The 18,204-nt window shown below is 35.1% G+C and overlaps 10 protein-coding genes across 10 annotated transcripts; 4 read left to right on the top strand and 6 right to left on the bottom strand.

Annotated features, from left to right (window-relative positions):
* Positions 1 to 42: 42 nt before the first annotated feature.
* Positions 43 to 480, bottom strand: DFA_03665 (uncharacterized protein; the record flags this gene model as incomplete). The annotated part of the gene is made up of 2 exons (XM_004363210.1): positions 43 to 396; positions 442 to 480. 2 exons carry the CDS (start codon positions 478 to 480, stop codon positions 43 to 45), a joined length of 393 nt encoding a protein of 130 aa, XP_004363267.1.
* A 49-nt stretch (positions 481 to 529) lies between these two features.
* On the top strand, positions 530 to 1,423 carry eriA (putative RNase III; the record flags this gene model as incomplete). The annotated part of the gene is made up of 1 exon (XM_004363209.1): positions 530 to 1,423. One exon carries the CDS (start codon positions 530 to 532, stop codon positions 1,421 to 1,423), a length of 894 nt encoding a protein of 297 aa, XP_004363266.1.
* A 148-nt stretch (positions 1,424 to 1,571) lies between these two features.
* mnd1 (meiotic nuclear division protein 1) lies at positions 1,572 to 2,442 on the top strand (the record flags this gene model as incomplete). Its single annotated transcript, XM_004363208.1, has 4 exons — positions 1,572 to 1,640; positions 1,709 to 1,766; positions 1,845 to 2,068; positions 2,143 to 2,442. 4 exons carry the CDS (start codon positions 1,572 to 1,574, stop codon positions 2,440 to 2,442), a joined length of 651 nt encoding a protein of 216 aa, XP_004363265.1.
* A 207-nt stretch (positions 2,443 to 2,649) lies between these two features.
* On the bottom strand, positions 2,650 to 4,304 carry DFA_03662 (uncharacterized protein; the record flags this gene model as incomplete). Its single annotated transcript, XM_004363207.1, has 5 exons — positions 2,650 to 3,025; positions 3,166 to 3,382; positions 3,483 to 3,970; positions 4,060 to 4,143; positions 4,246 to 4,304. The coding sequence occupies 5 exons, from the start codon at positions 4,302 to 4,304 to the stop codon at positions 2,650 to 2,652; spliced, it is 1,224 nt and encodes a 407-aa protein (XP_004363264.1).
* Positions 4,305 to 4,756: 452 nt separating this feature from the next.
* DFA_03661 (uncharacterized protein) lies at positions 4,757 to 5,978 on the top strand (the record flags this gene model as incomplete). The annotated part of the gene is made up of 3 exons (XM_004363206.1): positions 4,757 to 4,773; positions 5,122 to 5,196; positions 5,693 to 5,978. The coding sequence occupies 3 exons, from the start codon at positions 4,757 to 4,759 to the stop codon at positions 5,976 to 5,978; spliced, it is 378 nt and encodes a 125-aa protein (XP_004363263.1).
* A 118-nt stretch (positions 5,979 to 6,096) lies between these two features.
* DFA_03660 (uncharacterized protein) lies at positions 6,097 to 8,693 on the top strand (the record flags this gene model as incomplete). The annotated part of the gene is made up of 7 exons (XM_004363205.1): positions 6,097 to 6,157; positions 6,259 to 6,324; positions 6,658 to 6,731; positions 6,826 to 7,525; positions 7,613 to 7,938; positions 8,027 to 8,232; positions 8,303 to 8,693. 7 exons carry the CDS (start codon positions 6,097 to 6,099, stop codon positions 8,691 to 8,693), a joined length of 1,824 nt encoding a protein of 607 aa, XP_004363262.1.
* Positions 8,694 to 8,939: 246 nt separating this feature from the next.
* On the bottom strand, positions 8,940 to 10,472 carry DFA_03659 (uncharacterized protein; the record flags this gene model as incomplete). Its single annotated transcript, XM_004363204.1, has 2 exons — positions 8,940 to 9,755; positions 9,840 to 10,472. 2 exons carry the CDS (start codon positions 10,470 to 10,472, stop codon positions 8,940 to 8,942), a joined length of 1,449 nt encoding a protein of 482 aa, XP_004363261.1.
* Positions 10,473 to 10,715: 243 nt separating this feature from the next.
* Positions 10,716 to 12,345, bottom strand: DFA_03658 (uncharacterized protein; the record flags this gene model as incomplete). Its single annotated transcript, XM_004363203.1, has 7 exons — positions 10,716 to 10,867; positions 10,962 to 11,020; positions 11,096 to 11,434; positions 11,455 to 11,662; positions 11,802 to 11,946; positions 12,153 to 12,301; positions 12,342 to 12,345. The coding sequence occupies 7 exons, from the start codon at positions 12,343 to 12,345 to the stop codon at positions 10,716 to 10,718; spliced, it is 1,056 nt and encodes a 351-aa protein (XP_004363260.1).
* A 158-nt stretch (positions 12,346 to 12,503) lies between these two features.
* DFA_03657 (uncharacterized protein) lies at positions 12,504 to 15,133 on the bottom strand (the record flags this gene model as incomplete). The annotated part of the gene is made up of 5 exons (XM_004363202.1): positions 12,504 to 12,686; positions 13,023 to 13,168; positions 13,225 to 14,399; positions 14,424 to 14,824; positions 14,891 to 15,133. 5 exons carry the CDS (start codon positions 15,131 to 15,133, stop codon positions 12,504 to 12,506), a joined length of 2,148 nt encoding a protein of 715 aa, XP_004363259.1.
* Positions 15,134 to 15,394: 261 nt separating this feature from the next.
* Positions 15,395 to 18,034, bottom strand: limD (LIM-type zinc finger-containing protein; the record flags this gene model as incomplete). Its single annotated transcript, XM_004363201.1, has 3 exons — positions 15,395 to 15,866; positions 15,934 to 17,356; positions 17,848 to 18,034. 3 exons carry the CDS (start codon positions 18,032 to 18,034, stop codon positions 15,395 to 15,397), a joined length of 2,082 nt encoding a protein of 693 aa, XP_004363258.1.
* Between the last annotated feature and the right edge of the window lie 170 nt (positions 18,035 to 18,204).

Raw genomic sequence — 18,204 nt, 5'->3', positions numbered from 1 at the left:
TACATGTTGTTATTATTATTATTATTATTATTGTCATTATTATTATTTACTATTGTCAACATTATTTATATCTGGTTCATATGGTAATAGAACACATACAGGAGGTTCTTGAATATCAAATAACTTTTGGTCAGTTATGATCATTGGAGGTACTTGATCCTGTTGTTGTTGTTGTTGTGTATTTGTTGGATTATTATTATAATGGTGGCTATGTGAGTGTTGTGACATTCCTAATACTCCTATTGATGATGATGATGATGATGATGATAGTAAAAGTATACAAGTACAAAGCACGACGAATAGTAATCTTATCAGATGACAATGATAATGAATTTGCATCGTTGAATCTATTCTAATGACTACGACAAAACTAATTATTATTTCTATGATTTTTCTCTATATATTTAAAACAAAAATGAATTTGAGGGTACTAGCTCATACCTTAATAATATACCACTCTCTCACTTTCGAGAATCTCATTTAATCATAAAATATCAAACACATAAATAATAATAATAATAATAATACAATGGATCAATTCAAATATGTAAAGAGAGAAAAGAAAGTATCTAGTGCTGATTCTTCTTCCTCTCCTTCTCCTTCTTCATCTACATCATCAACTTCAACTACATCTACAGTACCATCATCAACATCTACAGTATCAATACAAGAAGAAACATTATTATTACCAAAAATAGTCAAACAACCATTTAAATATATAGTAGTATTAGACTTTGAAGCAACATGTGATGATGGAACCAAAATAAAGAATCAAGAGGTGATTGAATTTCCATCGGTCATTGTCGATGTTGAAAAGCAACAGGTTGTAGCTCAATTTGCAGAGTATGTCCGACCGGTCTACAACCCAACCTTGTCGGCATTTTGCACGCAATTGACTGGCATACAACAGGCTACTGTCGACAGTGCAGACATCTTTGAAAATGTATTCAAGAGACACTTTAAATTCTTGGTTGACAATAAACTGCTACAAGAGAATGGAGCCAGAAACGAAGAGAATCCATTTGCAGTATTGTGTTGTGGTGATTGGGACCTACTTCAAATGCTTCCTGCTCAATGTAGGATCAATAAGAATGAATCGGGAGAATTACATTATCTGCCACCACCCAACTACTTTACCGAATGGATCAACGTTAAAAAGATATTTGAAAAGAATTATAATATGTCTGCCTATGGAATGGCCAATATGCTCCGCCAGCTATCTATACCTCTAGTTGGACGTCATCATTCCGGTATCGATGATTGTCGAAACATCTCTAGTATAGTCATCGCAATGTTAAAGAAAGGTTGTCTCTTTGAAATAACAACCACACATAAACCTAAACCTCCAAAAGAACCAAAACAACAATATCCAAAGAAAGATAATAATAACAATAATAATAAATCTTCTCAACCTCCAAAATAATTAAATAAATTAAATTAATTAATTGTGTAAAGTATTTGGAAAAAAAATTCTAAGAAGAAGTTCAAAAAACCTCCATCATATGACTTTATTTGTATCTCTTTTTCATTATTTCAAACTTTGTAAACATATAAAAGATAAATAGATAATAATGTCATCAAGAAAAAAGATATCAAAAGAAGACAGAAATGAGAAAATAATAAAGTTCTTTCATACGACTGTAAGTAGATTACCAAAGATTGACTGATCATTCATTGATTCGTTAACTAACTTGTTTGTCATTAATAGAATGATGTATTCAAAGTTCAAGAAGCAGGATCAGAAATAGCAAGTGCCACTGGTATGAGTATGTATCATATATTCATTCAAATTGATGGGTTTATCATAATCTAACTAATAGGTTGTGTTTGTTAAAAATTTGTAGTGGTAAAAGAAGTAAATGAAGGAGTACAAGAATTAATCAATGATGGTTTGATCAAGAATGATAAGATGTCAAATACTGCCTTTTGTTGGTCATTTGCTAGTTTTGATTTGGATCAAAAGCAAACACAATTGGATACAGAAGTTGAAAGGATTGAATCATACAATGATAAAATAGTAGATGAATCTGAAAAGATTGAAAGATTATTAAAAGAAAGACCAGAATCTGTAAGTAAAACAAAAACAAACAAATAATATCCTTATTATCATGAATTAAGTAAACTGATACTCTTTACTTTTAGGATGCAAGAACAAAGAGATTAGAATTATTAGAATCATTAAAAACAAAGAACAAACAATTCAAAGAGGAATTATCAAGTTTTTCCAATGTTGAGGAAGTGGAATTATTAAAACAAGAATTTAATATTGGTGTAGCTGCAGCCAATCGTTATGGTGATAATATAACTATATTACAAAGATTCTGTGACACTAAATATAATATGCCAAAAGAGGATTTTAATCGAAACTTTGGTATTACCAATAGTTTTGTTGATGAATTGGAATTCCCAACACCTGGTGCAAACAAGAAAAAAAGAAAATAATCAATCCATTATATATATATACACATCAATACTTTTATAGTATTGTTAAAAATAACCAACTTTTTTGTAAATAATAAATAATAATAATTAACTTTAAATCATAAATATAGATTGTACAGGGGGGGGAGGGAGAGATTTGATTTATTTTCATAATCCAAAATGAATACTATACTATTTGTTATTGTTATTGTTGTTATTGTTTGTTGTTTAGATAATAATTTTAGATTTAATTGGAATGGAAACAGAACTATGATGATCTCTTCTAGTTGTAGTGGATGATGAATCTTTGGCACTGTTGCTGTCATCGCCACCACTACCACCACCACCACTTGGAGAAGATTGATTGGCTGAAGTATCTGGTTTCATTGGATCGATAAAGGAAGAAGTTTTGGGTGAAGAGACAAGAGGAGAAGTGGAAGAGGCAGCATCGTCGGAATTGGAATTGGGTGTGTTTGTGTTGGTGACTGGAGTAGATCGTTTGGTAGTGACGTGAGAGATGGAGTATTTTCTACCAGTGGTTTCTGGTAGTTGTTCAGAGGGTGACGAGGAACCAGAACCGTCGATGGCGACTTGTCCGCCGCCGCTGGTATGGTCAGGGCTGCCCGTGAGGCTGGGGGATTGGGCGCCAACGCTGCCCGAGAGGGGAGAGGAGCCGGTCGAAGAGGTGAGGCTCATGAGCTCGTCGTCGGCGTTGGAGCTGCCGTCGGTGGGCGAGGTCGATGCATTGGCCGACGAGTGAGTGGTGGGGTGACGCAGGGTAAACATGATGCGGTTGGTGCCGACACGACTGGTCGACGACGATGGGTAGCCGGCGGGCGCACTGGTGCCGCCCCACTTGACTTGGGGAGGTGGGTCGTAGATATTTTTGTCGGTCTTGGGTAATGCATCGCTCTGCGTGAGGATGCGGTCGCCAAGAGATATGCCGTCGAGCTTGCAGAGGCTGTCGAATTGCGAGTGCTCGTGATGGTGGTGGGTGGTTCGTCGAGAGAGCGTGGGTGCGCTTCCGAGCGACACCACGTTGAGTGGGTTGTCCAACAAACGTCCGCCCACCGACACACCACTGCCCGGGGTCAACCCACCGGTACTAGCATTGCTGCTGCCAATCAAGCCGTGCACCAATCCTCCACTAGCCAAACCACCACCCGAGACGGCGCCACCAGACTGCGTCAACGAGCCTTGATGCGGCGACAACTCGTCTTGGTGGCCGTCGATTCTATTTGATATGCTGTGTGGTTGGACGTCAGAGAGTCGCTGCGTCAAAACCTCGACACCGTCCTCGCCAAACAACACACGTTCCAATGCAAAGTAGACTTCGCTGTATTTTCGTTGAATCTGCACCTCTGTCAACTCTTTGGACACGGCCAACAACACCCGTTTGGCTCTTGCAAGATACAATGCACCTTCGTATGGGTTATCGTTGGCCTGTGATATCGCCAAAATATAAATCTCGTTCAATATCATATAATATATTCTATACATATTCAATACTACAATTGATCCTGTTAAATGACTTGTCGTTCCTCTTGATCTAAAAATGTGAATCAAAAATTAACATTAATCATTAATATCACAAATGATCAATCAAATCATTTATATATATATATATATATGTCTTACATAAAAGCATCGTCATAACTTGTTATCTGATCTATAAATGCTTTGGAAGCTATATTGGCTTTCTCGTGTGAAAGATATTCTCGTCTATAAAATGATTAAGGGGTAGAAAAAAAAGTGTGGAATAAGTAAACAAGCACCTGTTTCAATTGATCATATCTATATCTATATCTGTTATCTACTACTTACACATTTTGAAACAATACATTTCCATTGTGATTTTGAACTATTAAACCAACAATTGCCATGATTATTATATATGTTTAATAATAATAATAATAATAATATTTATAATTATCTGTCTATTTGTCCTTTTATCAATAAATGGACAGTCGTGATTATTTAAATAATAATAATAATAATAATTAATGTACACTGGGGATTATATGCTTTTACACTCCTCCTCTGTTATTTGTTTTTGATTGTTTGTTGTGAAGTTGAACAACACACTATGTAGTAGTAGTAGAGAGTGTTTGATTGTTGTTGTTGTTGTTGGTGTTGTTATTATCTCTATGCTAGAATAAGATTATTCCTTCTATTATTTGATAGTCTGCGCTACTCGACTAAATAAGAAACAAGAGGATGAAGGAAGGAGTGAGTGGTGTGAGTGATGTTGTTATTATCGTCTCGTTGTCTCTTTTAATTGGGGTGGGTGGGTTTGCGATCTGTTGTTTGTTTGTTTGTTTGATTATTATTTTAAATGAATATGAATGTATTGTACAATATTATATATATATATAATTAAACAAATATTAAAGTTGAATAAAAGTTGAATGGTTGGTATGATATGCCGACGAGAATAAGAGTGGTGTCTTTGAAGGAAGCCGTGTATTCTTTTAAAACAACAATATTGATATAAATCTCTTTGCTAAATGCGAATCTCGAGGGTGTGAAAACAGTGTCTGTGTGTTTGGATTTGGTTTGCTTGACAAAGAAAATTAATAATAATTTAAAATTATAAAAACAAACATCAATTAACAACAAGCAAAGCAAGCAGGGTGTTCTATAATAATAATAATAATGCACTTAGAGATAAATTCCTTAGTTGTTGTTTTTCTTCTATAGTAATGGTTCAACAACTACAACAGCAGCAGCACAACAACAAGTGTCACATGTGGAGAGAGATAAATCAATACATGTGTTTTTTTTCAATACTACAACACTACTGTTCTTTCTTTCCCTCCCCCAACACTACTACTACTAACGGTTACAGCCAACCAGTAAAGTAAAATGCTTGGTATACAGATCGGTTCTGTTGTTGTTGGGTGGGGTTGGGTGAGTTGAAAACGATGAAAACTGTGTGAATGAATGAATGAATGGTGTTACCCACCCACTACAATGGTAGATTCATTCCCGTCAGCTATTTTTATCTCTGTCAACTATTAGTTGATATCCACACCCAAAAGATTATACAAGTGCAACTGGAAACACCTGGAATGAATGAATGTTAGTATTGGTTAGATGGATGTATAAGGATGAATATATTGATGATCACACGACCGTCCATTATCAAACTGCTGTCCATGTGAATTGATTGATTGTTCTCCCATGGATCATTGTTTAAATATTCAGCGTCAATTGTGAGTTGATGTTTGGAAATGTCGTTTCCAGCATCTTGGTGATAGTTGTAATGCAGTTGTACCAACAATAACAATAACAATAATAATAATAATAATAATAATAATAATAATAATAATAATAATAATAATAATAATAATAATAATAATAATAATACTAATAGTGATCAACACCTCTGGACCAGAGTGGAGCTCTTTTTCCATCACCACATAAGACATAGATCACAACAACAACAACAACAACAACAATATGGAGATACTGGTAATCACTCAACGAGTTCATTACTAAAATCCCTCATCTCCTTTACAAGGTTAGCCAATTACCATTCGTCGGTTTTAGACTAAATTTAAATGTGTCCACCACTTTCTTTGCTTTCTCCTCATGATGTCGTATCATCAACCCTCCAAAAAGAATACAATCGGAGGTGAGGAGCCTCCCATTTCAAAGACTTTGGATAGTAGAATGAAAAGTAATCCATATATTAAAAAATTTAAATTACCTTCAACCGAGTTATTAATTAATGGTATGGAAATGAAAATCAAATCAATCAATCAAATCAGAATCATCAATATTGACATTAATATTAATATCTATTTATTTATTTATTTATTTATTATTTATTAGATTATTCTGCTGCATTACATAGACAAATTTTACATCATAGATTATATCTTTTTACGGCCAAACTTGGTTGGGACTAGTGCCAAGTCTGGTCCTTCACCGGTGGATTCAAAGTCTCTCATACTAAAAAATTGGTGCCGAGGCATAATTTTTTTTACTATGGACCGTGCCGGCCTTTGGCCTGACCTTGGAGGCCAAAAGTCACCATGAGACAGTCGTAACTCTTGATGGTTTTATCTAAGAAAATTGTACTTTTAAGTTTTAATTTGAGTGAAATTAGTATAAATATGTATATATCTATCGTATACATCAGGAGTTCAATTTGAAGTTCTAAAAATTATATATGTTTTGAATCAAAGATTTTTGGTCTAAAGACAACAGAAATCATTCTATTTAATCAAGTTACAAGTATTAAAAAAAAGAGTAAAAAGTTCCAATTCCCAGTTGGCATTGAAATCATTGCAAATGGAAACAAGGTAAATATAATTCATCAATGTGAATCAAAAAAAAAAGAATAGAACTATTTATTTATTTATTAATTAATTAATTAATATTTTACTACCTATATAGTTATCAATTGCATCATTTGTATCAAGAGATAAAACATTTAATGAATTAATGGTACAATGGAAAGAAGTAACTGGTGAATCTCATGATGAAGTTTCATCTCATAGTATTGATGATGATGAAGATGAATCATCAAATAGTGTCTTTGAAGCCGAGAGTCAATCATTTAATAATAATAGTAATGGTAGTGGTACCATGAATACCAATCTGGTCAATGGTAATGGTAATCAATCTGAACAATCATCTCAAAGTAGTGGATTTCAACAAACTGTCAATAATAGTCTTGACCATGTAAATAATAATAATAATAATAATAGTAATAGTAATACAGAAACAACTCCTACAAATACAACAATAACAAATAATCCTGAACAAACAAATCAACAACCAACAACAGAATGTAATAATAATAATATAAATGGAGTTGTTCTTAATAATAATATACAAATAGAAAAACCACAACAACATGCACCACCAACCGCAGCGGCAGCAGTAGTAGTTTCAGAAAAAAGTGTTTTTGATGAATTGTATGGAGGAATTGATCAATTTCTATCAGTTAATGAACAATCTTCAATATTGGAAAGTCAATCATCAGATTTTGAAGAACTCCTTACCGACAATTTCAATTGCAGCACTACCAACTTTTTCAGAGCTCTCTGTTCAGATATTTACATTTATTATCATACCAAACGTGGTGATAAAAGTATGTACAAACGCGCAAATTATATTATAATTATCTTTTTCTAATTCTATCTATTTATTTATTTAATTTAATTTATTTATTTTCTAGATATAAGTGTAAAAAATTGGACAACAAGAGAAAGATTTGGAACTGTTAGAGAACTGGAATATGTAGCACCAGTAAATTCACCAATTGGACCAGATATAACTAGAATTCAAGAGACACAGAGATATCATCTAACACTTAAAAAGTTGGTCATTGAAACTGATACTATTATGCTCGATATTCCATATGGTGATCATTTCAGAATTGAAGCAATCTGGGAGGTTGTGGAGACTTCACCAGATACTTGTCGATTGACTATTCAAATATGTGAATCAAAAAGACTTGGTTCAAGAGCAAGATTGAAACGAGCACCATCAAAGAATCCAAAGGTTCATTCCAAACGTGGGTGCAATTGGCCAAACAAGAGGTTCAAAAGGCTATTCAATTCAAGCGTCCAAACGCCGGCGGACCATCTAGCTAGCTGCACCAAGTACTGTTGGTGGTGCTGCTTTACCATCGATTAATATTACCTCTTTGAATAGATCGATTGAAAAGATTAGAGGAGATGAAGGTGTTGGAAGTGGTGTTGGTGGTGGCGAGGGAAGAATCGATTCACCCAAACCACATCATAGTAGATCACGTAGTAGACAACATTTGGTATCATCTTCAAGTTTCAAATCTAAGTAATGAATCTTCTCCCTATTCATCCATTCCACTTCATACTCAACCAACTCACAATAATAATAATAATAGTTTACAACCACCACCAGCGTCCACCCCTTCACCAATTAATTTAGGATTCAATCAGAATCAAAATAATAATAATAATACTTCACCATTGACATCGATTAAAGAAAATGAGGATGTTACCTTGGTAGAATCCAAGAAAAAGAGAACAACCTCTTCTTCACCATTCCGATTACAAGTTACCTCTGATTATGGAGATTTGATCATCACTGGTTATCCAATGTTTTCTGTTATCATTATGCTCTTGTCTCTATTCTTTTATATGTACTTGAAGATTAATTCTCTCGGTACTCAAGTTGGAACTTTGGAATCATTATTATCTAATATCATAACATTGAATCAACAACTAAACCAACAACAACACCAACAACAAATAGTTACACGTACAAATTCATAAACACATTTCCATTGTTTTTAAAAAGATATTAATTTATAATAATAATTGTTACAGCTAGTAGGATTGTCGATAGATATATAAACAAACAAAAAAAGAAAAGGAATAAATATATTAGTATGGTTCAAGTCAGAGGATTAGTATGAGAGCCAACCCTTGCTCCTGAATTGTGGCACTGTACGGATTTAAATCGATGTTCTGTGCTTTTATTTGTATAAAATATGAATAGCCATAATGGTGAATGTTTTATCACTGAATAGGACATGGAACTTTATCATTATCATCTTCCTCGTCATCGTCATAGTCACCATCATCACTTTCCTCCAAGTCTGATTCTGTCATCTCTTCAAGTTCCTTTGGATCACCCATTTCTTTGAATGCTTGCAATGGAGTCATGAACCAAACATCATGATACCCGTCGTTATCGCACATACATTGATACCATCGAGATATTTTAACTCTATCAGCCTCACTGTATTGTGATGCATCGACATCTCCATCATCATTGTACATTTTGAAAATCATATTCTTTGATTTCAATTGTTTGATTGTATTGGTGATCTCTGCGCGATAAGGGTAGCAACAATAATAGTAATAGTAATAATAATAATAGTTATTGTTAATATTCGTCAAAGTATTATGATTGCTATAAATATTTCGATACCTACTCTTTTGAATTACATTTTTTTTATCGAAACATCCTTGGATATCAATTGCCAACATTTTAGCGATGGTCCTGAGATTCTCGGTTGGAAGTTCCCTCACCAACTGTCCAAAGTTTGCTTGGTGGCCGACTTGATCGCCATCGTCATCATCGTCTTTGTTTGCTTCTTTCAAGTGAATTTTATCAAAAGCTTCATTGAGATCCTCGGTGTATAGCAGATCAGTCTCTTTGATTTTTTCCAACAACTTGATTGGATCTTGATCAAGAGTGTCCGGTTGAGTTGCGGCTTGCGTATTTGAAGTCTGTAATTCATCACTAAAGAAGAAATTTGAGGTGACATCATCCGCTTTGAAGATTTCTATGACCTCTTGAGAGCTGATTGGGTTAGTTGACTTGCTATTCTATAGAGTTTGGAATTAAAGTTAGTTACTTGTTGTTGTTGGTCATTACAAAGGTATCGTCACGACGACGATGTTTATACATACTCTCGCTTTCTTTGTCCTGCAAATGATCACTGCGATCATATTAAGAAAGTACTCGATGGTCTTTTGGAAAAAGACCACAGTTGTTGTGTATAGATTGCCAAAGTTGGCAGTACCCGCAGCAGATTTGAACATCTCGATAATATCTGATAGCTTATACACATAGAACGTGCCAGGTACTTTACTGTGGTATTCGTTCACAGCGTCACAAGCACGCTCTACACAATAGAAGGCTGCTTCTTTATCGACATAAAGCTCCATTGCGCACAAAACAATGTGTCTGCATCTCAGATTATCAGCATTCTCCAATGACATGAGTTCTATTGAACGCTTGACCAACTTGGTGACTGTGTTTTGTAGCAAACTATTGATTGTGTCCAATGCACCCAACGTCAACGTATGTGGTCTTGTATAACGGTCGAAATAAAGTGGATACCAGAACGCATACTTTCTTTCGATGAATCTGTGATGTTGATTTAGTTGACCAAGTTCGACAGTGTACTTTGTTCCTGGTATCTTGTACAATCGTGCATCCAACATTCTAATCTCTCTAACATGATTTAATATTATAGTTCTGAGTGTTGCTGATCCAATGATCTTTCTAAATAAATCTTCTTCTTCTTTATTATTTTTCATATTGTTCTTTATTTGTAGACATTCTATAATTGAGAATGCAAGAAAAAACCGTTGTGAATCATCATAAGAAAGTAAAATGACCCCGACAGTCAGGGTTATGAAGATCACCAAATAATTAATATGATCTTCTCTTTTTTTTTTTTGTTTAAATAAAAAAGTGTTGTTTACTTCCCATTTAAATAGAATGGTAGACTTGTAGTTTTAAGACTTTTTTTATATATATTAAAATGTTGTTTTTTTTTTTTAACGAAGTAAACTTTTAATAGCAGCATTTACATTTCCACCAGTTTGTATAAGAGCTTGAATATTTTCGGCTGGATCGAGGAATCCCATATCTCTGAGTTGTTGTAATTGAACAGTGAATCTTTGTTCGGGTGGTTCTAGATTGGCAGCGGCTTGTGTAGGAGAAGTTGTGCCTTGTCTTTGACCAGTAGCTCCACCCATTCCACCAAACATATTGGCAAAATTGCCCATTCCTCCCATTCCTACCACTAAACATATTTTCCATTCCTGCTGGCATTCCTGCTGGTGGCATTCCTGATGCTCCACTAAAATATAATAAAAATAAAATATAAATTAGAAATCAAATCAAATGAATATGTATAAAGTTTACTGTTTCATACCCAAACATTCCATTATTTTGAAGAGTAGATAAAGATTGCTGAAGTTGAAGAGGTGCTTGAAGGTTTTGAGAGTTTCTAAACATTTCCAAACTTTCAGGACGTGAAAGTGCCTCTCTCATTTGTGGATTCTGATCAACCATTTGACGGAGTTGTGGATTAGAGTTGATTGTTTGTTCCATAAATTGTGGATTTGACATTAATTGTTGCATCATGCCTTGAACCTCTGGTGATGATAACATTTGAGACATTTGTTCTGGTGACAATCCAAATGGAGTGGTGTCACATCCCATTTCTCCCATTCCCCCCATTCCTCCCATTCCTCCCATACCACCAAAAATACTGGAATATGGATTTGATGCGTTACTTTTTGGACTAGTAGTTGTGTTGCCGCCATTAGTAGTAATATTGTTGGATGATGCACCAGTTCCGTAGCACAGGTTGTAGTTGGGTTTGGTTGTGGTGCCCATGGATTTGGTAATGGTTGATCAGAATTGGCATTGTTGGTATTATTGTGGAATAAAGATGAAAATGGATTGTTGATTTGTTGATTGGCTGCTGCTTGATTTGCTGCATTATATAATGGTTCTTAAAAAGAAGAAGAGGAGGAGGAAGACCAAGAGGAGGAACCAAAAAATTAAAAGGATCAATTTTGTTTAGGTTAAAAGAGTTTTGTATTACTGATGAATTAATTAATTAATTAATTTACATACTTGTACATTTGTATACATTCTACGAAGGAGATTAAAACCTTCTGGGTGATTTTCAATGTTAATCATAGCTCTATCAGCATTACGCATCATTTCACGCATCAATTCTGGATTACGCATCATTTCAAATGATTGTCTAAGTGCCTATAAAAACAAAATATAAATATTAATATAAAGAAGAAGAAGAAAGATAATATTTATATTTGTTGTTATATATATATATATTACATACTCTTGGATCATTTTAAACTTGAGCCATTTCAGGATTTCTATTCATAATTTCTCTCATTTCGGGATTATTTAAAATCATTTCCTTAAAGGTATCGGGATTGTCAAAAATGTTTTGAAACATTGGAGATTCTAAACTCTTGCATCATTGGATTCTGGAGCATTTGACCCATGTTTGATGGCATACCAGGTATTTGCATTGGTGCTGGTTGAGTATTGGCATTTGGTGCTTGCTCTGTTGGTGGTGGTGGAGTTGGTGGAGCACCTTTTACTAAATATACAATATGAACATATTACCAATATATACAAACTCATTCTTTCCTTTTTTTTTTTATTCATTTTTGTTTTCTTCTTCCTCTATTCATTCCTTTTCACTTGATCACTTGCTATAGAATCTTATCAGAGTTTCGGTTCAGATCACGCACCATCACCACCACCACAACGGACACAAGAAGAACAGGAACAAGAGGTATTTAAATAGCTACCAGAAATGCAAGAGTTGCAACAACAAAACCAGCTGTTGCAACAACAGTTGCAACAAAGAGACCAACAGTTGCAACAATATTTGCAACAACAAAACCGGCTGTTGCAACAGTTTCAACAACAAGACCAACAGTTTCAACAACAGTTTCAACAACATTTGCAAAAAACAAAGCCTAGAATTTCAACAACAATTTGCACAATTTCAACAATTTGCACTATCTCAACAACATCAACAGCAACAAACCCAACAACCACAATAGAATGCTATTCATAAAGGGTTTAGAGCAGTTTTAATTATCCTATTTCTAATTGTTTTTTTTTTTCCACCTCTTCAACAATCAAAAAAATATGTAAACTATCAATTTAAAGTCTTATACTAAACAATAAATTCTTCTGTTGGAATAATCCCAAATTGTTATCATTATGCACTAGATTGACAATTCCAATAGATTGGTATATATGTATTGTATGTTGTGGATTTGCTGGTGAATGATGAACAACTCACACACTTCTTTATTATTAATATTGTTATCATTATTATTATTTATTAGTTTATCGATCAAGTATGGAATAGAGAGTTTAGTTTGTTTGAAAATATTCCATACTTTAGTATTAGATAGCTTTGTAATGCCAATTGGGTAGATTGTGTCAATGGCTTGATATTAGGGTAACGATCTGCTCCTGCTGTACAGCATAACCATTTTAGCATACTTGGAATCCAGTCTTGGTGATCATTGTTTAAATATTCAGCGTCAATTGTGAGTTGATGTTTGGAAATGTCGTTTCCAGCATCTTGATGATAGTTGTAATGCAGTTGTATCAACCGTTCGACAAGTTGTGGTGTCAAAGTCATGCTTTTCTCTATTGTACTGTACGATGCTTTATCTCCACATGCATTCCATATATACTCTAGAATCTTTTCATTTGGAGCACTTGCCAAAAACTTGGTCGTGAATAATCCAGTTTGTAGTGTCGGTTCTGTGACTATAGTTGCGGCATTAGAAGAAGAAGAAGGCATAGCCATTTTTTGTAAAAAGTCTAGATACTCAAACAATGAGTAATTAGTGGCGTGTGTAGTGTGTGACCAACTATCACAATTTCTAATGGCAACATGAGCAAGCATATTTAAATCGTATCGAGATAGTTTGGTGCCAGCCAACTTTATAATTTCAATGTCAATGACGGTGCGACTAGTTTGAAAAGGTGCTGCAAAGTTTGAATGGGCTTGTAGTTTTTGACACAACTCTAGGTCGTTGCTTTGAACGGCAACGGTTATGATACGAGACAGGTTTCGAGCATCCCGGAAACTTAAAGGAGTGGTACCAGCAACAAGATGACGATACTTGTTCATAATGTTTATCGTCGTTTGCTCTTGCTTGAGTTTGATGCTAGTTGATGGCAAGTGGAAATCGACAAATATTTGGTCGGGCGTAAACGTTGAAAATAGGTATTCTTGAATCTCCTCGCTGGCTGTCTGGAACTCTTTGATCGTCAAATGAACGTCACCATGATGATGTCGATTCCATCTCTTTTCATAATGTGATACCAACAGTCGAACACATTCATACTTGTTTGTTGAAATGGCAGCTTTCAAAGCCTCAACATATTTGATGTGTTTGTCCTCTGGTTCAACCGTATCAGATAGGATTTGATCTTCAATCCATTCAACCACCTCGTATGCAGTGTCGTCAGCAGATTCAATTGCATCCACTTGAATAGATCCAAGGTTACATTTAACCGATCGGTATGACATTAATCGTTTCAACAAATCGATAGTGATTGGGTAGTTTTTGATGGTTTCCAAATTCCACTTTGTTGTTGTTAGATTGTCAAAGATGTAACCATACTTTTCAATCACTGTCAATGCAAACTCTCCATGTCCAAATCTAAACAATTTGTTTAATAGATACAAATCAAAGAAATATTGTATCTTTTTACCATCGTTTGCTGCTTTACCCATTTCCTCTAGGTATTCTTCGATCACCACCTTATTACAATTTATCAATGCATGATCTAAATTGTTATCACCACAATCTTCTAGAGTCAATTCATCTTCATCATCTCCAGTAGTAGAGGTATTATTTTTATCTCTTCTTATAGACATTGATTGAATAATTTTAATAGATTCTGTTTTCAATAGTTGAATCATATTATATTTTGATAGATTTGCCTTATTATTACTGCCACCACTGCTGTTTGGTAGATAATCATCTTGAATCATAGTCAATTGATCTAATAAATAACCAATTATAAATTCATTTGATCTAGGTAGATTATTTATAATAGTTTGAAATGGTACTGGTACATATCTCTAAAGAAGCAAATTTTCAAAGTTAGTCATTCTAACATAACATATCAAACCATTTTAAATACTTACAAGATAGGGATCGAATCTTGCTATTTCATGACATTGTAACATCTGATCAAATACTTGTTTAAAGTTTTGAACAAATAGATCATTCTGACCAAACTTTACACATTGATACAATGATATGATATCGCCTCTTTTGATTACAACCAATCCCAATTGTCGATGTATTATCGATACATTTCTAAATATACGTGATCTAATGACAACATTATTAAATACAAATCTAAATATTTTAATATCTATATTCATATTTCTTTCTCTTTGTCAACTGAGAGGAGGGTAGATAGTTAAACATAAATTGGTTCGAAATTTGAATTTATTTTTATTAAACTAGTTTTAGGAAAATATTGATAATTTAAATCAGTTAATTTGATTTATTATTAATTATTATTGAAATTTATTTAATTGTTTTGATTGTTTGTTAATAAATAGTTGTTTGTTATTGCTTGATTTTGCTATTATACCATTGTTGTTGTTATTTGATTGATTATTATTTTTTGTTTTTTTTTTTTAAGATTGTTGGTGAAGTCTTAAAGCACAGTCATGACAATATGGTTGATTGGTAACTTCATAGAAATTCAAATTAGGGAATGGTTTACGACATCCATGACAAGAGAAACATCTTTCATTGTTGTGATATTTGTTTCCAAGTACTTTGATCAATCCCTCGGTCTTGGAGTTGATTGGTTGTTGACAAGCATCACATTGTTCAAACTTGGGGGCAGTAGCCTTTTGAACACATGAATAACACCATGGTTTACCTTCGAGTTGATAAAACTCACTGTCTGGGAAGTTGGATCCACAACTATTGCACTTGAAACATTCTTGATGGAAATGGTTGTTCATTGCAGATACTACTGTTCCGAAAATTGGTTCACTACAAATATGACATGTCTTGTGTTCAACAAACAACTTGTCATAACATGTCTCACAATATGGTTGATCATCATGAACAACAAAACTTTGAATTCCCTTATTACATCTAAGTGTAGAATGAATGAAATATTAATATTATAAAGCTGTACATCACTAAAGATTTGTTTACATACGATTTACAGGTAAAATGATCAATATGCCATGCTCTATCCATTGCCTTGTAATGGCTACCTTCAATAAATTGGTTACATCTGTGACAACTGAGTTCTCCATCATCCTTTTTACGTGGAGAGGTGTTGTCCGATAGATTAGAGGACGAGGTGTTGGTGGCAGCGGCTGGTGGGAATGAACGAGTTGATGTTACATGAGAGTTGGAATGATGAGATTCGTGTTGGTGTGATGTTGGAACAACTGTTGGTTTGGTTTCAATCTCTTTGTGGTGGTGATGGTTATGCTGGGTGGTGGTGGTAGTGGTGACTGGTGGTACAAATGGCTTGCTTTCTTGGATGAGTTCTTCCTCTTCTTTTACAACAATTGGTGGTGGTGGAGCTGCAACAACTGGAGTTGGAGCTGGAGTTGGGATAGCTGCAGCAACTGGAGTTGGAGCTGGAGCAGGTTTAGCAATTGGTTTGGAGATTGGTTTGGAGATTGGAGCAATTGGTTTGGCGATTGGAACTGGTGCGGCAACTGGTGCTGGTTTGGCAATTGGCGCACTGACAGATGGAGCTGTCTTTAGTGATGTTTGAGATGGTTGTTTGGGAAGTACAATAGGTGCCTTGGGAGCAATCGATGCGGACGAGGTGACGTTGGTCTTTGGTTGAGCAACATGTACACTGGCGGTTTGGACAACACGACCGATTGGATTGACTGGCCCGGCTGCAGGACTGACCCAATTGGCTGGTGTCTTGCCAACTGGAGCTGGCTTGCTGGTATGAGTGACTGTTGGGGCTGGTTTGGGTGCACCACCACTTGGAGTAATATTACTCTCATTGACTACAACATTCTTGTTGAATGATGTTGCCAAATGACTCTCTTCTTGTTTCTTTTCAACGTGAACTGGTGCTGGTGCTGGTGCAGCAGCAACTGGTGCAGGGACTGGAGCTGGTAATGGAGCAGGCTTGAATGTTTCAACTGGAGCTGGAGCTGGAGCAGCAGCAACTGGAGTTGGGGTTGGAGTTGGTTTGGCAGGTTCTGGTTTAACGGGTTGAGTTGGACGGACGACTGGAGAGGCAGCTGGTTTTGGTGATGGAGCAGCAGGTGATACGGATGGTGATGGCTTGGCAAATGGCTTGGCTAGGACTGGTGCTTGTCTGAGTACACCAGTTGATGGTTTGAGTACTGGAGCACCTGGCTTTGATGCACTTACAAAGGTTGGCTTGGGAGTTGGATTTGATCCAACTGGAGTAGGAGCTGGTGCCGACGATGATGGTGCTGGTGTATGAGAATCCTTAGTGTCTACACCACCCTTGGTACTTCTCAACTTTGGCATACCACCTGCAAAGATATCTCCAAATCCAGATGGGCCTCCACCTGGCACTGGACGAGACCCTCCGCCGCCACTACCTCCTGAGCTTGATGGAGCTCTACTTGGTCCTGCTGCAAAGATTGTCAAAAAACAAAGATTTTAAAAAGTTAGATATATATACATTTAAATCTTTTAATTGATCGATCACGTGTGGTGGGGGAAATATTTGATTGATTGATGGATATATTGATTTGACTATTAATGTTTCAATTATATGTGTGTCTGTGTGTTTGTGGTGGTAAATAATAATATATTATAAATCACCCTACCACATCCACCACCACTAAAACACAACAACCAATGATCATTCACACCAATGGTGGAATGGTTTATGTTGATTTAAATCTAAATGTGGAATGGGAATTGATAACCACAGCACAGTAGCTATCTCATTGATATATATATATATGTTTAGCTATAACTTTTGTTTTCATTTTTCTCTCTTCTCTTTCTCTTTTCTTTTTTCATCTTTTCATCTTCCTCTTCCTCTTTTGATTGTCTATTGTGAATTTGATTGATTGATTGATTGATTGATATTGTAGTTGCTTGATTTGAACTTTACCGTCTGTTGGTTTTCTATCATTGGTATTAACCTTTTTCAATTTGGCAGAGCTAAAGTTTTGAATGGAGCCAAGTAAAGCTGATCTGCCAGGGTCTGCTGGGGCAGCAGAGACTGGAGGTGGAGGTGGTGGAGCTGGAGCAGCTGGTGGAGGTGGTGGTGGAGGTGGAGCTGTTTCTACTTCTGACATTGCTTATTATTATGTATGTATTATTATTTATCTATATAATCTAAATCTTCTCTCTTTATCTATCTATCTATATCTATTTTGTCTATATATAAATATAACTTTAACTTGTAAAAAACTATTCACTGAATGATTTTCGAGATATAAAAAAAAAGAGATACAAATAGTAGTAG

The sequence above is a fragment of the Cavenderia fasciculata genome (genome assembly GCF_000203815.1).
Source record: "Cavenderia fasciculata unplaced genomic scaffold Scf_Dfasci-G-b-205a01.r1-3, whole genome shotgun sequence".
Taxonomy (NCBI): Eukaryota; Evosea; class Eumycetozoa; order Acytosteliales; family Cavenderiaceae; genus Cavenderia; species Cavenderia fasciculata.
Note: the sequence above shows the minus strand (reverse complement) of the source record. Positions and strands in the feature narration are given on the sequence as shown.